Source organism: Podarcis vaucheri (genome assembly GCF_965113315.1).
Source record: "Podarcis vaucheri genome assembly, chromosome: 4".
In the NCBI taxonomy this organism is placed as follows: domain Eukaryota; kingdom Metazoa; phylum Chordata; class Lepidosauria; order Squamata; family Lacertidae; genus Podarcis; species Podarcis vaucheri.
In genome coordinates this window covers 61,944,523-61,962,691 of record NC_138762.1, presented here as the reverse complement: position 1 = coordinate 61,962,691, position 18,169 = coordinate 61,944,523, and the positions used below count along the sequence as shown (strand labels likewise).

The 18,169-nt window shown below is 43.0% G+C and overlaps 1 protein-coding gene and 1 long non-coding RNA gene across 2 annotated transcripts; both read left to right on the top strand.

Annotated features, from left to right (window-relative positions):
* Window positions 1–444: 444 nt before the first annotated feature.
* Window positions 445–11,871, top strand: XK (X-linked Kx blood group antigen, Kell and VPS13A binding protein). Its single transcript, XM_082219970.1, has 3 exons — window positions 445–833; window positions 3,214–3,476; window positions 8,953–11,871. The coding sequence occupies exons 1-3, from the start codon at window positions 589–591 to the stop codon at window positions 9,780–9,782; spliced, it is 1,338 nt and encodes a 445-aa protein (XP_082076096.1). The 5' UTR covers window positions 445–588; the 3' UTR covers window positions 9,783–11,871.
* A 376-nt stretch (window positions 11,872–12,247) lies between these two features.
* LOC309530842 lies at window positions 12,248–15,456 on the top strand. The gene is made up of 2 exons (XR_014218941.1): window positions 12,248–13,039; window positions 13,556–15,456. It is a non-coding gene; the product is annotated as an uncharacterized lncRNA (long non-coding RNA).
* The last annotated feature ends 2,713 nt before the right edge of the window (window positions 15,457–18,169 follow it).

The window sequence follows — 18,169 nt, the reverse complement described above, 5'->3', positions numbered from 1 at the left end:
GCCGTGACTTGTGAATGATTATGTGTGGCAGGGCTTACCTGCCCCTCCCCCAACATGTTACTCAGATTTGTCCTGCTGCTGGTACAGACTAGGATGGGCTACCCCTGAGCTTAACCTGAGCCAGGCCCAGGCCTTGGAATCTAAGAAGACAGGTGAACAAGAGCGCACCTGCGCATGTACAGAGCGGCCTTCTCAGCTGGGGAGGGAGCCGCAAGCAAGCAGCCAGCCAGCCCCCAGGGACCCGGGTCTAGGAGACAACGGCAGCTTTCGCAACTCCAGGCCCGGCACTTCGGATTCTTTCGTGGATCCTCCTCCGCCATCCCCTCGAGCGCCGCCGAAGACAGCGAGCCTCGTCCAATTGGGCGGCCGGCGCCGCAGCAGCAGCAGCTCGCCCAGGCCTGCCCCCTAGCGGGCGCTTGGCGAAGGCGCGGCTCGGGCGTCTCCCGCCGCTGGCAGCTTGGCTCCTCGCTGGGCTCCGGGAGATGGGCAGCTGGCGGCCTCGGCTGCGGAGCTCCGCGCGTGGCCAGCGCTGCCCTGCTCCTGCCCGCTGACTGAGCCGCTGCCCGGCTGGCTTCCCCGCCGGCGGCGATGAAATTCCCGGGCTCGGTGCTGGTGTCGCTCTTCCTCTTCGTGGCCGAGACGGCGCTGGCGCTGTACCTGAGCAGCACCTACCGCTCGGCGGGCGACCGCATCTGGCAGTCGCTGACGCTGCTCTTCGCGCTGCTGCCCTGCGTGCTAGTCCAGTTCAGCCTCGTCTTCATCCACCGAGACCTCAGCAAGGACAGGCCGCTCGTGCTGCTCCTGCACATCCTGCAGCTGGGACCCCTCGTCAGGTGGGTGGGGGGCGGGGGCCCCGATCCCCGCAGGTGCTCCTGCAGGAGAAGGACCGCCCAAGCGGGGAGGGCTGGCCGGGGGCGGAAAGGGGGTCAGGGGAGGGGGTGGCCGCCCCAGCTGCGCTGGAAGAGCAACGCCCCACAATGGCTGTCATACATCTCAGAATGCTGGACACGCACTCGAGTGTCTGAATTGGGGACCAGTTCCAGCCTTATTGTTAATTTTAAAAAAGCTGATCGCTTCAATGGTGGATTCTATGCCGAGAGATCTGGATAGGGAATTGTGACCATTAAGATAGCGCAAGAGCTCTTTGTTGGGTCAGATGTGCAAGATAAAGGACCATTTTGTTTATAGTGAAATAAAGGTGTTGGGGTTTTGTGTGTGTTTTGTGTCTGTTTGCTGCATCCATCAGGACATGGTCTCCTTTTATATGCTTGGAAATCTCCCTCCCTCGCCATGCATGTTAATGGATCTGTACTGTGTGCGGTTAAGGGTCTGTGATGCTTCCTATCTGCACAGCTGCCTGATCCGGTTTTGCCTGTGAGCAATAACTGGCAGAGAAGCATGCCTGCGTTTGGTCACAGGCACGCCCATCTGTAGAGTGTGCTTCTGGAAAGCTGTATTGGAATAAGGGAGGCAGTGGTGAGAGAGCTGGACTTGAGAATATAACAGGTTCACACATCTTGAGTAGTCTCTACCTTTTGGGTTGAGTGAAAATATTTCAGCTTGTGAGTAAGACTAAATAAAGAGGAAGGAGGCTGAGTTTCTTGTGGACCACACACAGTTGCTCTTTGAAAATTGAAGAAGAAACTGGATATTTCAAACCTATTTTTATCTACTGAAAATATTTATAACCTCCTTTTCAGGCACCTTGTTTTTTGTTAACATAATAATAATGTAATAATGCCAAAATCAAACTGCTTTGATTTTATTATTTTTAAAAATATCCACCCACACACGTCATCATCCTGGAAGCAATTTGCCATTTTCAACTCTCTCTCTCTCTCTTTCACCACCCAGAGGTAAACTGTGTTGCTTCAGTATGTATTGTTTCAGCAAGTATTTTCCCAATAAATTATTCTATCAGTTTCCTTTCTGTTTCTGTTGTTTTTAATTTCAGGGAGGTAACTGTGATGGTCGGTTGCAGCAAAAAAAGAGAGAAAAGCTCATGGCATAATAAAAATGTCTTAGTCTTTAAGGTGCCTTAAGACTTAAACTTTTGTTACCCTTTATTGCTTTTGTTACCCTTTATTGCTCTCTGAATATATCATATCTAAACTTTGACGACATTGTAAGCCACCCAGAATAGATTTTTTTGCCTAGAAAGGCAGGTTATGCACTTTAACAGAAATAAATAAATTTGATAAATCATTAACTATTGGGCAGTTATCCCTTCAAGCAAAGAAGCATGAGCAGTATTAAGTTTCTTATCAGTTTGTTCCTGAAGCCAAATTGTACATGCAAATCAAACACCAAATTGGGGGGAAAGCAGAGGGAGGGATAACATAGCAATGTTTTACAGGGCCTAATACTGTTATCCAAAACTTTTCTAATATTATTGGATGTATGCCATCACCTGCCAGCAATCCCCTCCTTGCTTTCTAAATAAAAGGTGGGGTATAAATACAATGTTAATTAATAAATATTAAGCTCTGGAAAAACATTTCAGTCTCCCAAGTTATTCTGCTGTTGACCTAAAAGTTACCATGTTTCAATAAAGTAACTTCAGAGAGTAAGTCCATATACACAGCTGCACATAAGGAGCCTGAACCGGAAGCATTTAGTAGTACTGCATCAGAGCAATCATTCCATGGTTTCTCAACTGGCCATGGTGATTGTAGGAACTCTTGACATAGGGAAAGCCAGTTAAGTGAATTAGCCATCAAGTTTACACATCTTATTTATACACTATTATACTATGTGTTTCTGATGCACAATAATAATGATTGAAATGTTATTATACAACAATAATACATATTAACTTCCTAAGCAGGCTGCAGAATGTCATTCCTTAAATGTTCTCAAGAACAATTTGGGCAGGGACCTGTCAAGAATGTGTTCTCCATAGGATTATGTGATTATGTGGAGTTGTGTAGAGCTTAGTGCAACACAAATATTCCATCAGCAAAAGGATCTCTACCTGCGTAATGGAATGCTCTTCCCCTCTTCTCCCTTTGCAAGTGGACATCCTTCTGCTTGCTGGTGAGGCATGGTGGTTGAGTTCCACCCATGATTTTCAAATCTTAAGAATGGGCTAAAGGGGTGTTTCTCATGCCCACCTTAACTTCTTTCTAATCGGACATCCTACTTAAAAGCAATTGTGAACTTCAGAAAAGTTATGTTAAAGCAACATCTACTCTTGTCCATTTCGCCCCACAGGTGCGTGGAGGTTTTCTATATTTACTTTCATGCAGGCAGAATAGAGGAGCCTTATGTCAGCATCACCAAGAAGAGGCAAATGCCAAAAGATGGACATTCGGAAGAAGTTGAGAAGGAAGTGGGCCAAGCTGAGGGCAAGCTGTTTACACACAGATCTGCATTTAGTCGGGCATCGGTGATCCAAGCTTTCCTAGGCTCTGCACCGCAGCTGACGCTTCAGCTGTACATATGTGTCCTCCAGCAGGAGATGACAGCAGCCAGAAGTATGTATAATTGGTACATTTTTCAGTATTCCATTTTGGTGAGTGTTTAGAGATAGGGATTATGGGTAAGTAATAGCTATATCCTCTCACTTAATGTGCTATTTAGGAAACCAGATGCAGGTGGAAATGGTTAATGACCTACTTTATGGTTGTTTTGGCACCAGGTGAAGAGTTATTAAAATTCCCCCAGCCCTTTTGAAAACCTGTGCTTTTAGCGTTCTGAATCTCTGTGTATGTGCTGTAAATATATATTTATTTGCTTTTACTCTACTCCTTGTTGGAAATGTGTGCGCCAGAAATCTTTAGGATGCAATTTGTTATTTAATGTAGGCTATTACGTTTTTGATTGTACTACTGTCATTTTTGTGCTGAAAGCCAACCAGAGAAAAATGTTATTGAGTAGCTTTACATAAATATAGCAAATAAATTAAGCAGACTGTTTCTCTACTAAGAGTTACAGACTAGGTTATAAGAAGCGGAAAGCCCTTGTACGAATTATAGCAGGGAGAAGAGAACCCCCAGCCAGCATGGGCAAAGGTCAGAGATGAGGGAACTGTGGTCCAGCAACACCCGGAGATAACAGGTTCCCCATCCCTAGGGATGCATCCCCCCCCCAGTGCTTAATTCATAAAAGTAGAAACAATGAGACCAAGACTCCCCACTCTGTAATATCTCATCCCTAATCTTAGCTGCTTGGAGCATGCTAACAGGACATCTTAGAAGAAGAAGAGGAAGAGTTTGGCTTTGATATCCCGCTTTATCACTACCCAAAGGAGTCTCGAAGCGGCTAACATTCTCCTTTCCCTTCCTCCCCCACAACAAACACTCTGTGAGGTGAGTGGGGCTGAGAGACTTCAAAGAAGTGTGACTAGCCCAAGGTCACCCAGCAGCTACATGTGGAGGAGTGAGGAATCAAACCCGGTTCACCAGATTATGAGTCCACCGCTCTTAACCACTACACCACACTTAGCCCAGGGGTAGGCAAGGTTTACCTCACCTGGGCCAGTTCACTCCAGAGGAGATCTCTCCGTGGGCCGGACTGCACACACACCCATGATTTCCAGCATCTGCGTCCGTGCAGATACAATTTTCAGTGTCATGGAAGTGAGTCCCCGTGCTGGGGGGGGGGACACTTGCTGAGCGGGTGGCTCAGTTTGGGGGTGGCTCATGGGCCGTTTAAATGACCCCCGTGGGCTGCTTGTGGCCCATGGGCCTTAGGTTGCCAACCCCTGTCTTAGCCTTTTTCAAACGTTAACACACTTCTATGGACACAGACAGCTGGCTACTTGATTTTTAAAACTATGTTTAAAATATTTGCTTGCAGTGATGCTTGGGGAGGAGTCACTAAGAATGCTGATGTTGCAAACAAGCAAAGAGCGTAATTTTGTCTCGCATCAGAAATACATATAATATAGTAAACTGTTCCAGATCTACATTGGGGAATCTGGATATAGAGACAACTTCTTGCAACACATTCTATGTGAAAATTAATTCAAAGGAGCAGCTTGAAGACACCCAGAGTTACAAGAGTATATCTGTGGGAAATCCTATTAGAGGTCTGAAATTAACTTTAGCACTTTCAGACTCATGTCCAGCGATTAATTGCTTTAAAGTTAAACAAGTTTCAGGAGTACATTGAAATAGCAGTGAATGTGGCCCTGAAAGATTAATAAACCAAAAATCCTGATGACCGCAGACAAGTGGATGGTTGCTAAGTATTAAATTAAAATAAATGGAGCAGTTGTGGTGAGCTAGTCACTTGACTGATCTTGCATTCCCCCCCCCCCCGGGAAGTGTAAGTAGATTTAGATAAAGCACATAAAGTTAATGTGCAGGTGACTCATGCCCTATTGTAATAGCCAATCGTGTACATCTGTTCTGTGTCAGCCTTTGGTCCATCTAACTCAGCATTGCCCACGCTGTCTGGCAGCAGGGTTTCAGACAGGAAGTCTTTCCCAAGCCTACCCAAAGATGCCAGGGATTGAAGAACCTGGGACCTTCTACATGCAATAGCCGTTTCCTCGAGATGCATAAATTCTCAAACATACATTTGGAACCTGCATATCTTGCTGTGCAAGTATCCTCTTCATGGGCAATGTAAAAAATCAGAAACCAAGAGTGTGGATCACTCACATACCCACTTCTCTGGAACTTCCAGTTATTGTACAAAATGGATTTGGGCTGCCGCATAATGTGTAAATTGGCATTTTCATTCTCCGCAGGGCAACCAATTGAGCATCTAGCAAACACTTTCCTTTCAGAAGCTAAGATGAAATGACTAGATCCAATTTCTTTTTTTCCATTGAAAATTGCCGAGGGTTCTAGGCCTGAAGTTCCCCATACCTGCATTGCATAAAATGAGACAACTGCGGTACCTCAGAGAGCAGGCACTGGGGGGGGGGCACATAATTTGCATCCCCAGCTACTGTTTTCTTTCTTCACTGGTCCACCTACCCAGATTGTATGTAGCGCTGCAGAGACATGCCCTGCCTTCCTTCTCCCCACTGCAACCTCCCCTCCCCTGCATTTACTCCTTTCCTCCCCCCTGAGTGCTTATGGTCAGAAAACGTATGATATGGGAAGCAAGCTGTAGGTAAGCCGTTTGGGGTCTCTGGATGGGAAATCACCCAGAAACCAATGTATGCTATCTTGAGTTCTGTCATGGAGGTTAGGTGGGTTAGAAATGCAATGTGATCCAGTTGAGACTTTGGTCTTGCTACAAAACAGTGAAATGCTCTAGGATGCTGGCATTATTTTATTATTTATTTTTATCTATTAGATTTATGTACCACCCTTCAAGGTGGTTCACAAGATAAAAATACAAGGTAAAAGCACAAATAAATAGTCAAAACAGAAACAAAATAATAGAAAAAGATTGCTGAGTCCTGAGTTCCCTCTGTGAGCCCGTGAGACCCTGTTTTTATTTGTTTAAATCTACGGAATTCCTGTTTTAATATGATTTTATACTACTGTTTTATGTTTGGTTTAATGATACTGTTTATTGTATATATATATAGAGAGAGAGAGGGAGGTTAAATCTTGCCACCCTCCTAAATCTCTCATCACACACACACACACACACACACACACACACACACAATTTTTTAAGGTTAAGAATTTAAGGTCCTAAATTCAGAAGGGCTTCAGAATTGCGCCTCTTCTGATAATTTGGCTCTTCTGCTACACTCATAATTTATTTCATTTGTTCCGTTTAGTTTTGAGTGTGTGGTCAGTTGCCAGTCTTTAGCAAGTATGGAGCAAAGTGTGAAATTTTCGCTGACACGGTCGAAAGAAGGTAACTTAGCAGGACGTGCAGCAATTCAGGATTCCTTTGTGCAAGTCAGTCAGGGTGACCAGCCTCCGTGGTGGAGAGGCTGAGGAATGGGGTGCCGTAAGCCCCTGCTTCCTGCCTGAGCCTTGGCTAGCAGTGTGAGGAGGACAGAAGGAGTGATTTGCCTATTCCTGAGGCTTGGTGGCAGGTGGAGGGGCCAAGTTTCACTCCCCTCCCGTACCTTAAAAAGGAGGCACGTTTGGTTTCGTTATTGTAATGCGTCATTATGATGGTATAGTTTGCTTCTTGAGGATTTGCAACTCGCCATACAATTTCCACTTCCAGGAGTGGCCCTCAGGCTGTTCTAGTGTGTCTCCAGTCACCCTGACTGCAAAGCCTTGGCACAGTCCCTGACGCCGCCCCAACCAGGGGACAGCCCTGTGCTGCTCCCTTGCTTGGATGTTCCTTTGATGTTTGGTTTGAGTAATAATGGGAGTTGTAATCTGAAATAATCTCTACCTGACATAGCTATGGGAAGGTAACAAAGCAGTTTCTGGCAGGATATGGCTGAAATGAATGGCCTGGAACAAGTCCAATATTGGTTTAAAAATACATTGAAAAACCAGTTTGAGTGGCAAAAGAAATCCAGTACTTGCATTAAAAAAAAAAAGACCTTCAAGTGTGTGTTTTTCAAAAATAACAAAAACCCAACTACCTGCAAAGCAACAATTAAAAAAACAACACAAAATCCAAGCATTAAGACTTCATCAAAATAATATCCATGTTCTTCACTCCACTGAAAGATAATTGCTGTATGTAGATATATTTGGAGCACCTGAATGACAAATGAAATACATTCTTGTAAGGTCTTGTTATTCTGTGAAAGCACTTGCACATTTTTTCCCATAACAAGTCAAGGACCCATATTTTAGGAGAAAGCAAGCATTAGATATGAATGGCTAGACTCAACATGTTGATCTAATTTCATTCACATTGCAACAGGATAATCCAAAGAGAGTAGATTCAAGACTACAGTGTATGTGGAACACTATATTAGATTGTATTGAACTTGCAAAGCTTGGTAACAGATTTCATGAGTATGGGTCATCATTCAAAGCTCTACCCACACAGAGGCACCCCAAACACTGTGATGGTTAGTATTGTGTCATTCATCTCTCTCCCTGCCACCCTGTTTGCCCATTCAGTGCAAAGCACCTTAAAGGATGTAATTAAGATGTGGAGAACCAGAGGATGTGGCAGAGACACCCCTCTTGATTGCAACACCCTGCCTGAATTTAAAATAAAACCCTGAGGGAATTGGTCATCTGAGTGTTGCCCACAGTTTGAATCCCAGGAAGCCAACTGGCATGTATTACTCCAGGCTTCCTCAACCTCGGCCCTCCAGATGTTTTTGCCTACAACTCCCATGATCCCTAGCTAGCAGGACCAGTGGTCAGGGATGATGGGAATTGTAGTCTCAAAACATCTGGAGGGCCAAGGTTGAGGAAGCCTGTATTACTCATTGAAGTGTTTACATTTGTGCCTGTGGAAAGGGAACTGAATTAAGACAGTCACCCTCTGTTTGTTAAGATTTGTTAAGATGGGAAGCATCCCAGAAGGTCCTGGCTCAACGCCTATCTCAACTACAGAGTTAGGAAGTTGTTATCATTTCGTTTTGAGCTGTGGCCCCTCCCCCAAGTGGGCAAAACAGGAATAACACAGTATTATTGAATGAGGAATAGTGAAATGCTGCTAGTTAGCACTTTGCACACTTAAAGCTCAGTGACCGAAAGCCTTGAGTTTGCTCTTGCAGCAAATTCAGTACAGCTGCTGAGACTTGAATAGCTTTGTGGTTTGTACCTGATGCTGATGAGAATGCTGGAGTTTCTCTCAAGGCCCAACATGCTAAAATATTGTCCTGGAGCTGCCATGCTCACGGTGTGAACATAATAGTTCAAGGAAAGCCTTTAGCACAGGTCCAAGGAGCATGCATGCATTTGAGGGCCCCAGTTCATTTCTCAGTGTTTCTACATGGTTTAGGCACATGGACTAGGAAAAGTGTGTACTGGAATAGTGCTTAAGAAGATAATATAAGCCGCATCAGTTTAGGCCACTTGAGTCAGCCACTTCCAATGAAAGCGTGTTCCTGCCGTACGATGCTCTCTGGCTGCTTTCAGAAATGTTGATTGCCTTGTCTTTCCTCAGGCATCTTCATGGTCCTTTCTCTCCTGTCGATCGTATATGGAGCACTGCGATGCAACATCCTGGCCATTAAGATTAAGTATGACGATTACGACATCAGCGTGAAGCCTGCTGCCTACCTCTGCATCTTCCTCTGGAGAAGCTTTGAGATTGCCACTAGGGTGATAGTCCTGGTCCTCTTCAGCTCTGTCCTTCAAATCTGGATCCTCCCTGTGGTGCTAGTGAATTTCTTTGCTTTTTTCTTTCACCCGTGGATTCTCTTCTGGCAAAGTAAGTGCACTTTGCCGGAAAATATAGAGAAGGCTTTGAGCAAAGTGGGCACTGCCATTGTCTTGTGCCTTCTCACTTTCCTGTATGCCGGTATTAATATGTTTTGCTGGTCAGCTGTGCAGCTGAAGTTGAATGATTCCGACTTAATTGACAAATCCCAAAACTGGTACAGGCTGGCTTTATATTACATTGTGAGGTTCCTTGAGAATGCTTTTCTCTTGCTGATGTGGTATATGTACAAGACTGATGTCTACACGTATGTATGTGCCCCTTTGCTGGTCTTACAGTTGCTGATTGGCTATTGCATAGCTGTTCTTTTTATGCTCGTCTTCTACCAGTTTTGCCACCCGTGCAAAAAACTTTTCTCCTCCAATATTTCAGAAGGATTGGCACTGTGTTTCAAGTTGTTTTGCTATGTATGCAAACCTCTTGCATCCAGCAACTCTGGGGAAAAGGCAGACTTGAAGACCCCAGACGATACTGTTGATGATGCCCAGGACAGCTGCAAGGCAAATGAATCCTATAATGGAAATGCCCACCAAAGTGTTTCGTCCAATGCCTAGAACTGCTGTCAAGGAGCCACCACTCTCAAGACATGCTTATTTTAGCCCCTGGGTCTGGAAACCTTTCTGGGAAACATCCCAATGGTGGGCGGGTCTAGAGGGAAAAGTGGGCGGAGCAGCAAATGTAAATTTTTTCTTTGTACAGAAGGCTAGTTTCTTCACATACTCCTCTCTCCTTCCTAAATCCAGGCAAGCAAGAGGCATAATCAGAGTTCAAGGGCACATTCCTGCCAAGCAAAAACATTCAAGGTGGGTGTGACTTGGGTGGGGGTGTGGATTGGGGAGGCCTGGAGGGCCACATATTGGGGCCTCAGGTTGCCACCCCTGGTTTGGGTGGTTTAGAAAGAAGGATGCACTCTGATTATCCCTCTGACCGCCATGGCAGGAGGCGCATTTAAGTCCAGCATTGCAGTGCTGGTATGGTAGTTCAGTGTGTGAAGATAATTGGGATTTTAACTGTTGGAAACAGACAGCACCCCCTTATGGATGGGGTGCTTCACTGCACCTTGACTTTAGATCAGGGATTTGTAACCTTTGTCCGGGTGGACCTCTGCAAGCCATGAAACAAAAGGCAAGGCAATGACAAAGTGGCTGACTCAAGGAACTTCTTATTTCATGCAAGGACCAAAATCGATCAGTGAAAAGGAGCGTTCAAAACCTCACAGGTTAACAATGTGCTTTAAAGCTTTATACAAACTGGGCTCCTTCACCTGCCACTGAGTGCTGAATTTATCTGGGTTACGTATGACATGATCTCATCCTGACTGCGTGCATTGGAACTGGGAGCTTCTGAATCCATAATGGAAAGTGATAAAATAACTTGCTGTTGATTCAGGCCTTAGCCCCGTCCTGTCAATTTTTCCTTCAAAGTGCCACAAGTGTTGATTCTCTCCAAACAGCTTAAACACTTGGTTTTTAGGTTTGCTTCTGTTGTTGGATTCTGATTGTCTTGGTCAATTACATTTCTGCTTTGTATGATGCTAAGAAAGCTTTGGTGAATGTAGCAGTAGTTAAGGAAGTATTTAGTCAATGAAAATTTTAGCAATGTCTTGCAGTTGATATCCACTCTTTTACATGAATATTTCCAAATGTTTCCATTAAGTCAAACCTACTGATATTACTGAAAATGGGGGGGCTATTCACTAGAATTATTACATTAAAGTGATTAGGTCTCCAAAACAGTGGCCAGGTTGGCAGAGTGGATTTCGACGTTGAGCATGGGAGGACCTGATCCAAAAGCCAGTGAGCTGCAAAAACCATTGGGCGGGTTTTGAACAAATAATTATATTTGACTGTTTACTGGGTTTGCATCTTGCCTTTCTTCTAAATTTCTCAAAGTGATGATTTGCAGGCTGGTCCTATGCATGTTTACTTGGAAGTAAGTCTTACTTTGTTCAATGAGGCTTATTCCCAGGAAAGTGTACTCCCAAGAGAGAACTGAAGTCTTAACCTCCCAATAATTTTGACTGGTCAAGAGTATCTTTTCCAAGGCCACATCAGTGCTGGCCAGGATCAGTCTGACTCCCAAGATCAACACTCTACTTACCCCACAAGGTTACTGTGAGGATAAATGAAGTAAGAATTGTAAAGCAACTTAATACACCAAACCAGTTCTATAAAAATGTTTAAATAATATTTAAAATGACCTTTGCCACCGCAGTGCCGACAATGGTTGGCACCATGGTAGCTGAAATCCATGGTGCAATTAGCTGGTGCAAGGTGGAGTCATCGTTTCCTGCTTCTGGTTTTTATTGAAACACACATAAAAAAAGTGCTGGCTTTTGCCCAGTTCTACAACCGAGCAGTATATAAATTTTATAAAATGAATTAAGTGTGTTTGAACAGTGCAGCCATGTAACAGCAGGATCAGGGGGCAAGTTTTAGCGTGAATTAGCATGACAAATGTGTATCTTTATCTTTTTATACAAAATATAATACGGTCACCTTATTTGTGCACATGTAGCAAACTCCCCCTCCTTGATATTCTTATTTTTAAAAAAGAAAAAGAAATAACACCTGATGGTTATTGTTTTATATCTGGAAAGCTGATTTGTTCCCAGAATAAAATAATTAGTCTCTGAAGAGAAAATGCTGTATGGGTGTTTGTATTTTACCTTCTTTGAGTTTTGAGCTGGGAGGGGAGGGCAGCGCATTACTTGGAACGCAGAATGTTATAGTCAGTAGGAGAAGTTAGTTGAGCTGTTGGTGATTTTATTTATTATTTTCACTTCTTTATTTTATTTATTTATACAAGTATTCCTATACTGGCCTCATAGCCTGCCCGTTGTAAATTATCCTAGAGTGGGTTACAAAAATGTCACAATTAAAACAAGCGCAAAGCCGGAAAACCAGTAAACTAACCAATATCAAAACAGCAGCACAGAACAGCAATGCAGTAGGGAATATATCCACTAAACTAAAAGGCCTGAGTAATGGGATGTGCCTTGACCAATAGTTGAAAGGCATACAATGGAGAGCATGTATTCTTCTACTTGGGGGACCATCACAAAGAAGGCTGTCTCATGCTCTGCTGCCCAGCCAATCACAGAGGGTGGCGGCACTACCAGCTATCCCCTCCGGTTCTCCCTAGGCAGGGTGATGGAGGAGGAGGTGCTTCTTCAGATATTTGGGCCCCGCCAAGTTGTTTAGGGCTTTATATAGCAGTATTCAGACCTTGGTAGCAAATTGGCAATGAATTTTGTCAGTTGGAGAAGGAGAAAGGAACAAGGGTTGGCTGGGAAGCAATGGGTTTAGAGATTTCTAGTGCTTATCACATGCGTCTTAGATCTCATTTTACTATGGATTTGTTTTAGCACTAATCCGAAGCATACTTTAAGCACCATATGACTGTGGCACAGTTAATTCAATTTTATTATATTTTTGGCCAAGAAATTAATTTATCAAACATAACACCTGAGAATGCATCTCTGAGAATATTTAACCGTATTAGAAGGCTTAAATAATCTCCATGCCTCTGTGCTGATATTTAAGTGAATATCTGATAGTTGTTAAAATCGAAGGGAAAGTAAAAGAGATAAATTTGTAAGAATTCTTGCTAGCACATATTTTACCTTCACATTAGAAACCAAGAGCATTTGTAAGCAAGAGTATCATACACACAAGTTATGTACCTCAATTTCAGTTAGGTCTGCTTCATAAATGGGGATTTTCCTATGCTTGGATCATCTTTAAGTAGAAAAACTGTTGCATATGAAATGCTCAAGTCTCTCAAATAGGAGGTACTGAGGGCCAAACAGGTGAGTCATACATGTCAAGATGTGTTTGGCCAATGTGCTTTGTGTTTTCCCTGTTGCACTGGTCAGATTTCTTTTACTGGTTCAGTCTGACACCAAGATTTGAACATAATACCAAACCATAAGTTGGTTCTATGAGGTCAAGCCTGGATGAAGTCTCAGACTTGTGTGCTCCGTCCTTCCCTCCCCTACTGATTAACTGGTTACTAACTGGTTTTCAGCAATCCATCATTTGGCATCATATTCATGCCAGCATACTGTGGTTTGTACTTGCCCATTAAAACCTATCACAGGCCTCCTCTTAGGATTCAAGAATCATATAAACAAATAGAAATTCTAAGTTATAAAGCACAAGAGTTAAAAATCAGTGCTTTATTCAGGGAGTGACATTATCATGAAGAGTGATGGTAAATATTAAGCCTGACTTCTCCATATAGCTTTTCATAATGTTAACACTAAAAAAACAAAAATCCAAAGGTTATGTGTTACATCTGTGCCTCTCATACCTCAATCTCCTAGGCTGACAGAAACAAATTGAATTTAAGGTGCTAAAGGCCAATGAGAAACACACTCCTCAGTAATCAAAATGCAGTTTCAAGCTTCCAGATGACTATAAAGAAGATTAATTGAAGAATAATTGCTTTACAGGAGTTCAAATTTAGGCACTGCACCATCTTAATGGGGTGTTTTTTTTTTGGGGGGGTAGTGTCTTTACAGCAACATCACAAGAACAGGTATAATAATCTCCAGTGCACAGAACTCCAACTAAATGTGACATTTAGTTATACAAACAACAGAACCTTGTAAAGCAAAGTCCAAGGTAACTTTAAACAAATAAGGTTTCCCTGCCGATGGACTGTTGCTGTCACATGGCAACTGTGAGTTCTGCTCTGAGCCTGGAAACAAAAAATATACTATATGCTTTATTCAAAATGTTTAAAATCTGCTTTCCCCCATAAGTCCCAGTGTTAGAGCTCATAAAGCTGCCAACAGGATCTCCTGAATGTTGTTCTGTCTCCTTAATCGGTTCATTTGCCACCCACCCCCGCTAACTTGAGCTCTCAGGTATGCTTCAGCGAGTATCGTTTCCTTTCTGCATATTTCAGCATAGTGGGCACTATTGTCTTCATTTGTGCAAACTGAAGTCCAGACCCAATTCTGACACACAATCTTGCATACCTCCCAAGTATGATCTGTAGAATCTGTCTGCCAGACTTGTCCTTGATCCTCCAGATATTCCAATATGTTTGGTTGGCATTTGTGCCTTTAATAAGTGGGGGAAAGCAATCTCCGTTCCATGTTTAAAATGTGTGCAGCCCCTGTCCCTATCTTGCTGTTCACCAATGGCACTCTTTCTTCATGCCTGGCGTGGAAACACATTACAATCTCCTCCTGCAATTTGTAGGTCCTGTTTCCTTTTCTTTTGTGTTCCTCCCCACCCCCTCCCCACTCTAGCCATTTAGTTTCTTATAAATCATTTATGGGAACTCAGCCAGGTTAAAGATTGAGGGCTCACTGCTTTCTTCCTGTGTGTCTTATTGAGGTGGCAGGGCGTGCTTGAAATTCTAAAAGCAAATGAAAAGGGGACACATTGTATATGAATTAGTAGGGAGAGCAGGAGAGAGGGGAAATGGTAAGACATTACACGATATACATCTGATCAGCAGCGTTGTAAATTTCAGTGCTGGGTTTGCTTAAACTCATGCAGCCTATTGCCAAAACCTCACCAATTGTCAAACAGTTCTTCTTGACTGCTTCTGATCATGTACTTTATTTATGCATGATCTACCTTAAAACTCTACTTCTTTTCTAGGTCAGGCTGTATTCAACTTTTTTTTACTAAATTCAAACACAAATACATGGCACACATTTTACCTCTGAAATGTGTATTTTCTTCAGTATTCCCCTTTAACATAATCTGGATTCAAGGAGGTGTGATAGTGAAGACTGACCTCTCTGTGTGGACTAGGGGTGAGTGAATTTGTCAATTTCAGTTTTTCTTAGTTTCTCATTTTCCCACTCTGGAGTTCAGTTCTCTGCATTTTCGCACCAGTTTTTTATATATATTTGTAGAGACCTCATGAAAATTCATGAGTTTTAGTGTGACTTTCTTCTAATATACACATTTCTGCTCAATACTGTATGTGCATCTTTGCAAAGCAGTTTTCCCAAATGGAATGCACTGCTGTGTGCTGTTTTAATATCTGCATTTTTGCACACATTACTTGGCCAGAGAATTGCATTGCAGAATTCAGGAAAGTGCAAATATTCTTTTGGAATATTATGTAGATTTGCCTTTGAATGCAAACTGAATCCTATTTCTCCTTATCCCTAGTGTAGATAGAGGCCAGGAGGAGCTGGAGTCAAGTCTGAAAAGATTGTCTGTGGATACAGGAAAACTCTGGTTTTACATAACCAGAGAAAGAAAAGGAGGGGAAATTCTAAATGAGCTAAAATCTTGGCAATACCCCTCTGACAGGCATTTTCATATGATCAAAGTGTTGCAAAATCAATGTGAATTTTCCATTTGTTACACAAAACTTTCAATCACCACATCTCATTTGTTAGATGGGGGAACTTTTTGATGAATAGGTTTATGACTGTTACACATGATATGCTGCTCTCTGGACTATGAGGGAGTGGCTGCCATTCAGACAGAGCTGGAAAGAGGTGGGAACAAGAAATAAGCACATTCTTTGACATACATCAAACTTGATCATTGCGTTCTAATGAAGAGTCAGTGTGGTGTAGTGGTTCGAGTGTTGGACTAGGACCTGGGAGAGGAGAGTTTAAAACCCGATTCAGTCATGAAGCTTGCTGGGTGGACTTGGGCCAGTCTAACCTACTGGGTTGTTGTAGGATAAAACAGGAAGTAGGAGAACCATGTAGACCACCTCAATCTCCCTAGGATGGAAATGCAGTAAATTAAAAATATATTTATTTGAAGCAAATTCCATTGATTTTACTAGAACTAACTTCTGAACAGTAGCACAGAGCCTGTTTATTTCAGAAGCACTCCTTTGACAACCAGTCTAGTATAAATTAATAAATTCATGATTTCAATTTTATTCCATACTGAAGTTGAAAACAATATTTTGATGGGCAGGCTTTGGATTTAAGACCACAAGCTTATGGGGCTTATGTGTTGCCCCTAACATTTGTACGGCGCCTATCAATTTTAGGTGCTCTAATAATAACAAATGTTAAATTGACATGAGAAAGCATTTCAAGCATTGTCTGAAACGAGAGTGATATTTTTAGTTGGCAGCTTAGTTTCTGCCATCTGGCTTTCTTTTTCCAGCTCTGTGGTGTGTGACTCTGTTCTGCTGTCTTCTTGTCTGAGAGAGAGAGAAACACAACAGCCAATGTGATGGTGACCCCCTGATGAACACAGTAAGATACAGCTAGAAACAAGGGGAGCTGTCCTGGAGACAGGCAGTGTGCTCTGCTGCCTCCCATCCCCTGCCCACTGCCCTGAAACTTCAGTTCTTGTTGAATGCCCTGTAGTTCCAACCATCCATGTAGACCAGTGGAGGGCAGTGCAGGGTAGAACCATGCAGCAAAATGAGGATCGGTAGCGAATCATTTAATGAGCTGCTAGATCAGCATCTTACATTAATTTCACTGTTTTATAGTGCTGTTCCTTAACACTCCATGGCCGGTATTCAGTTGTCTTTTTCTCATAGTAAGTAGACCCACTGGATTTAATGAACATGACAAAATTAGGTCTGTTCATTTCAATGGGTCTATTCTGAGTAAAGCTTAGTTGAATACTACCCTGTGCGCCTCACATGCATTATCTTTGTAATCCATACAATGCATATAACTGTACTTAGGCCAGTTATATAGTGTATCAAATAAACAACATGATATTGTCAGATAATGCATCTGATGAAGCGGATTTTGGTCAGCGGGAGCTTATGCAATAATAATACATTTGTTCGCTCTTTAATGTGCCGCAAGATTCTTCACTAATAAACCCTGGGGTGGAAAGAATGAGGATAGTGGTTTGTTGGATGCAGTAAGTTTATTGCCCAGTTGAGAATTGTAACATCTCCTGCCTCATGCTGTTAACTAGTATGCTTGCTCTCTTGCAGGTTTTGTTTCTGTTGCACACTCAGGACAAACACTGTACAAGTGTTACATGGGACCTCAAAATTGCTTCTGTGTGCTAGCTTTTCTACAGGCAGACTATAATGTGCAGTGGATCTTTAGACTGCTTCCCAGGCAAAATATGCCCCCCAAAGTGGTTTCCATATTATTTGTTAACACGTGCATGATACAATATAATATTAAAGCTATTTTATACACCCATTTCCTCCACAGCACTATTAAAAGACAGCGTGAGTCATACAACCATAATGATCAGCATAATTATAATATTTCAGAGCCAGACTACAATACATTCCTTAAGCCAAAGTCATAATTAGCCACTAAAGGTCATGTTTTATTTTGTTTTGTTGTTTTGTTGTTAATGTCTTTTTCAAAGCAGAAAGGGGCGGAGATCTGATATCTTGCTTACAGACACATCACAGCAGATACACTGGCAGGCGCAGAGTCCCCTTACCCTGCTCCTCAGCTGATGCTTCCAGATCAGCAGAGGAATTAGGCATTGCATTTTCCTGTCCATCACAGCACTGGCTGGGGCAGTTGTCTGGTTGCGGGGGTGGGGGTGGGTGGGATGGGATGGGATGTCTTAGAGGCCCAGACCTGGCACCTAGGGCAATTCAGCCTCCACAACTGCTGATCCATTTATATGGATGTGTGTATTGCAGGGGGCTACTTCAAATTCCTGGGAAGTAGACACTAAGAAAAATTCCTTTGTGCATAAATGAAGGTGCAACAAAAGTAGAATTCAGAAGATTAAGTTATCTTTTATCTCACCATTGTTCTGAAGCTCAGGGTGGAGGGAGACAGGGAATTAAGCAGTGAACTTGCCTGATACAACAAATTATCAGGTGACAGCAGTTCCCAGTGTTGCACCATTTATGTTGTTGTTGTTCTTTAGTCGCTTAGTCGTGTCTGACTCTTCGTGACCCCATGGACCAGAGCACGCCAGGCACTTCTGTCTTCCACTGCCTCCCGCAGTTTGGTCAAACTCATGCTGGTAGCTTCGAGAACACTATCCAACCA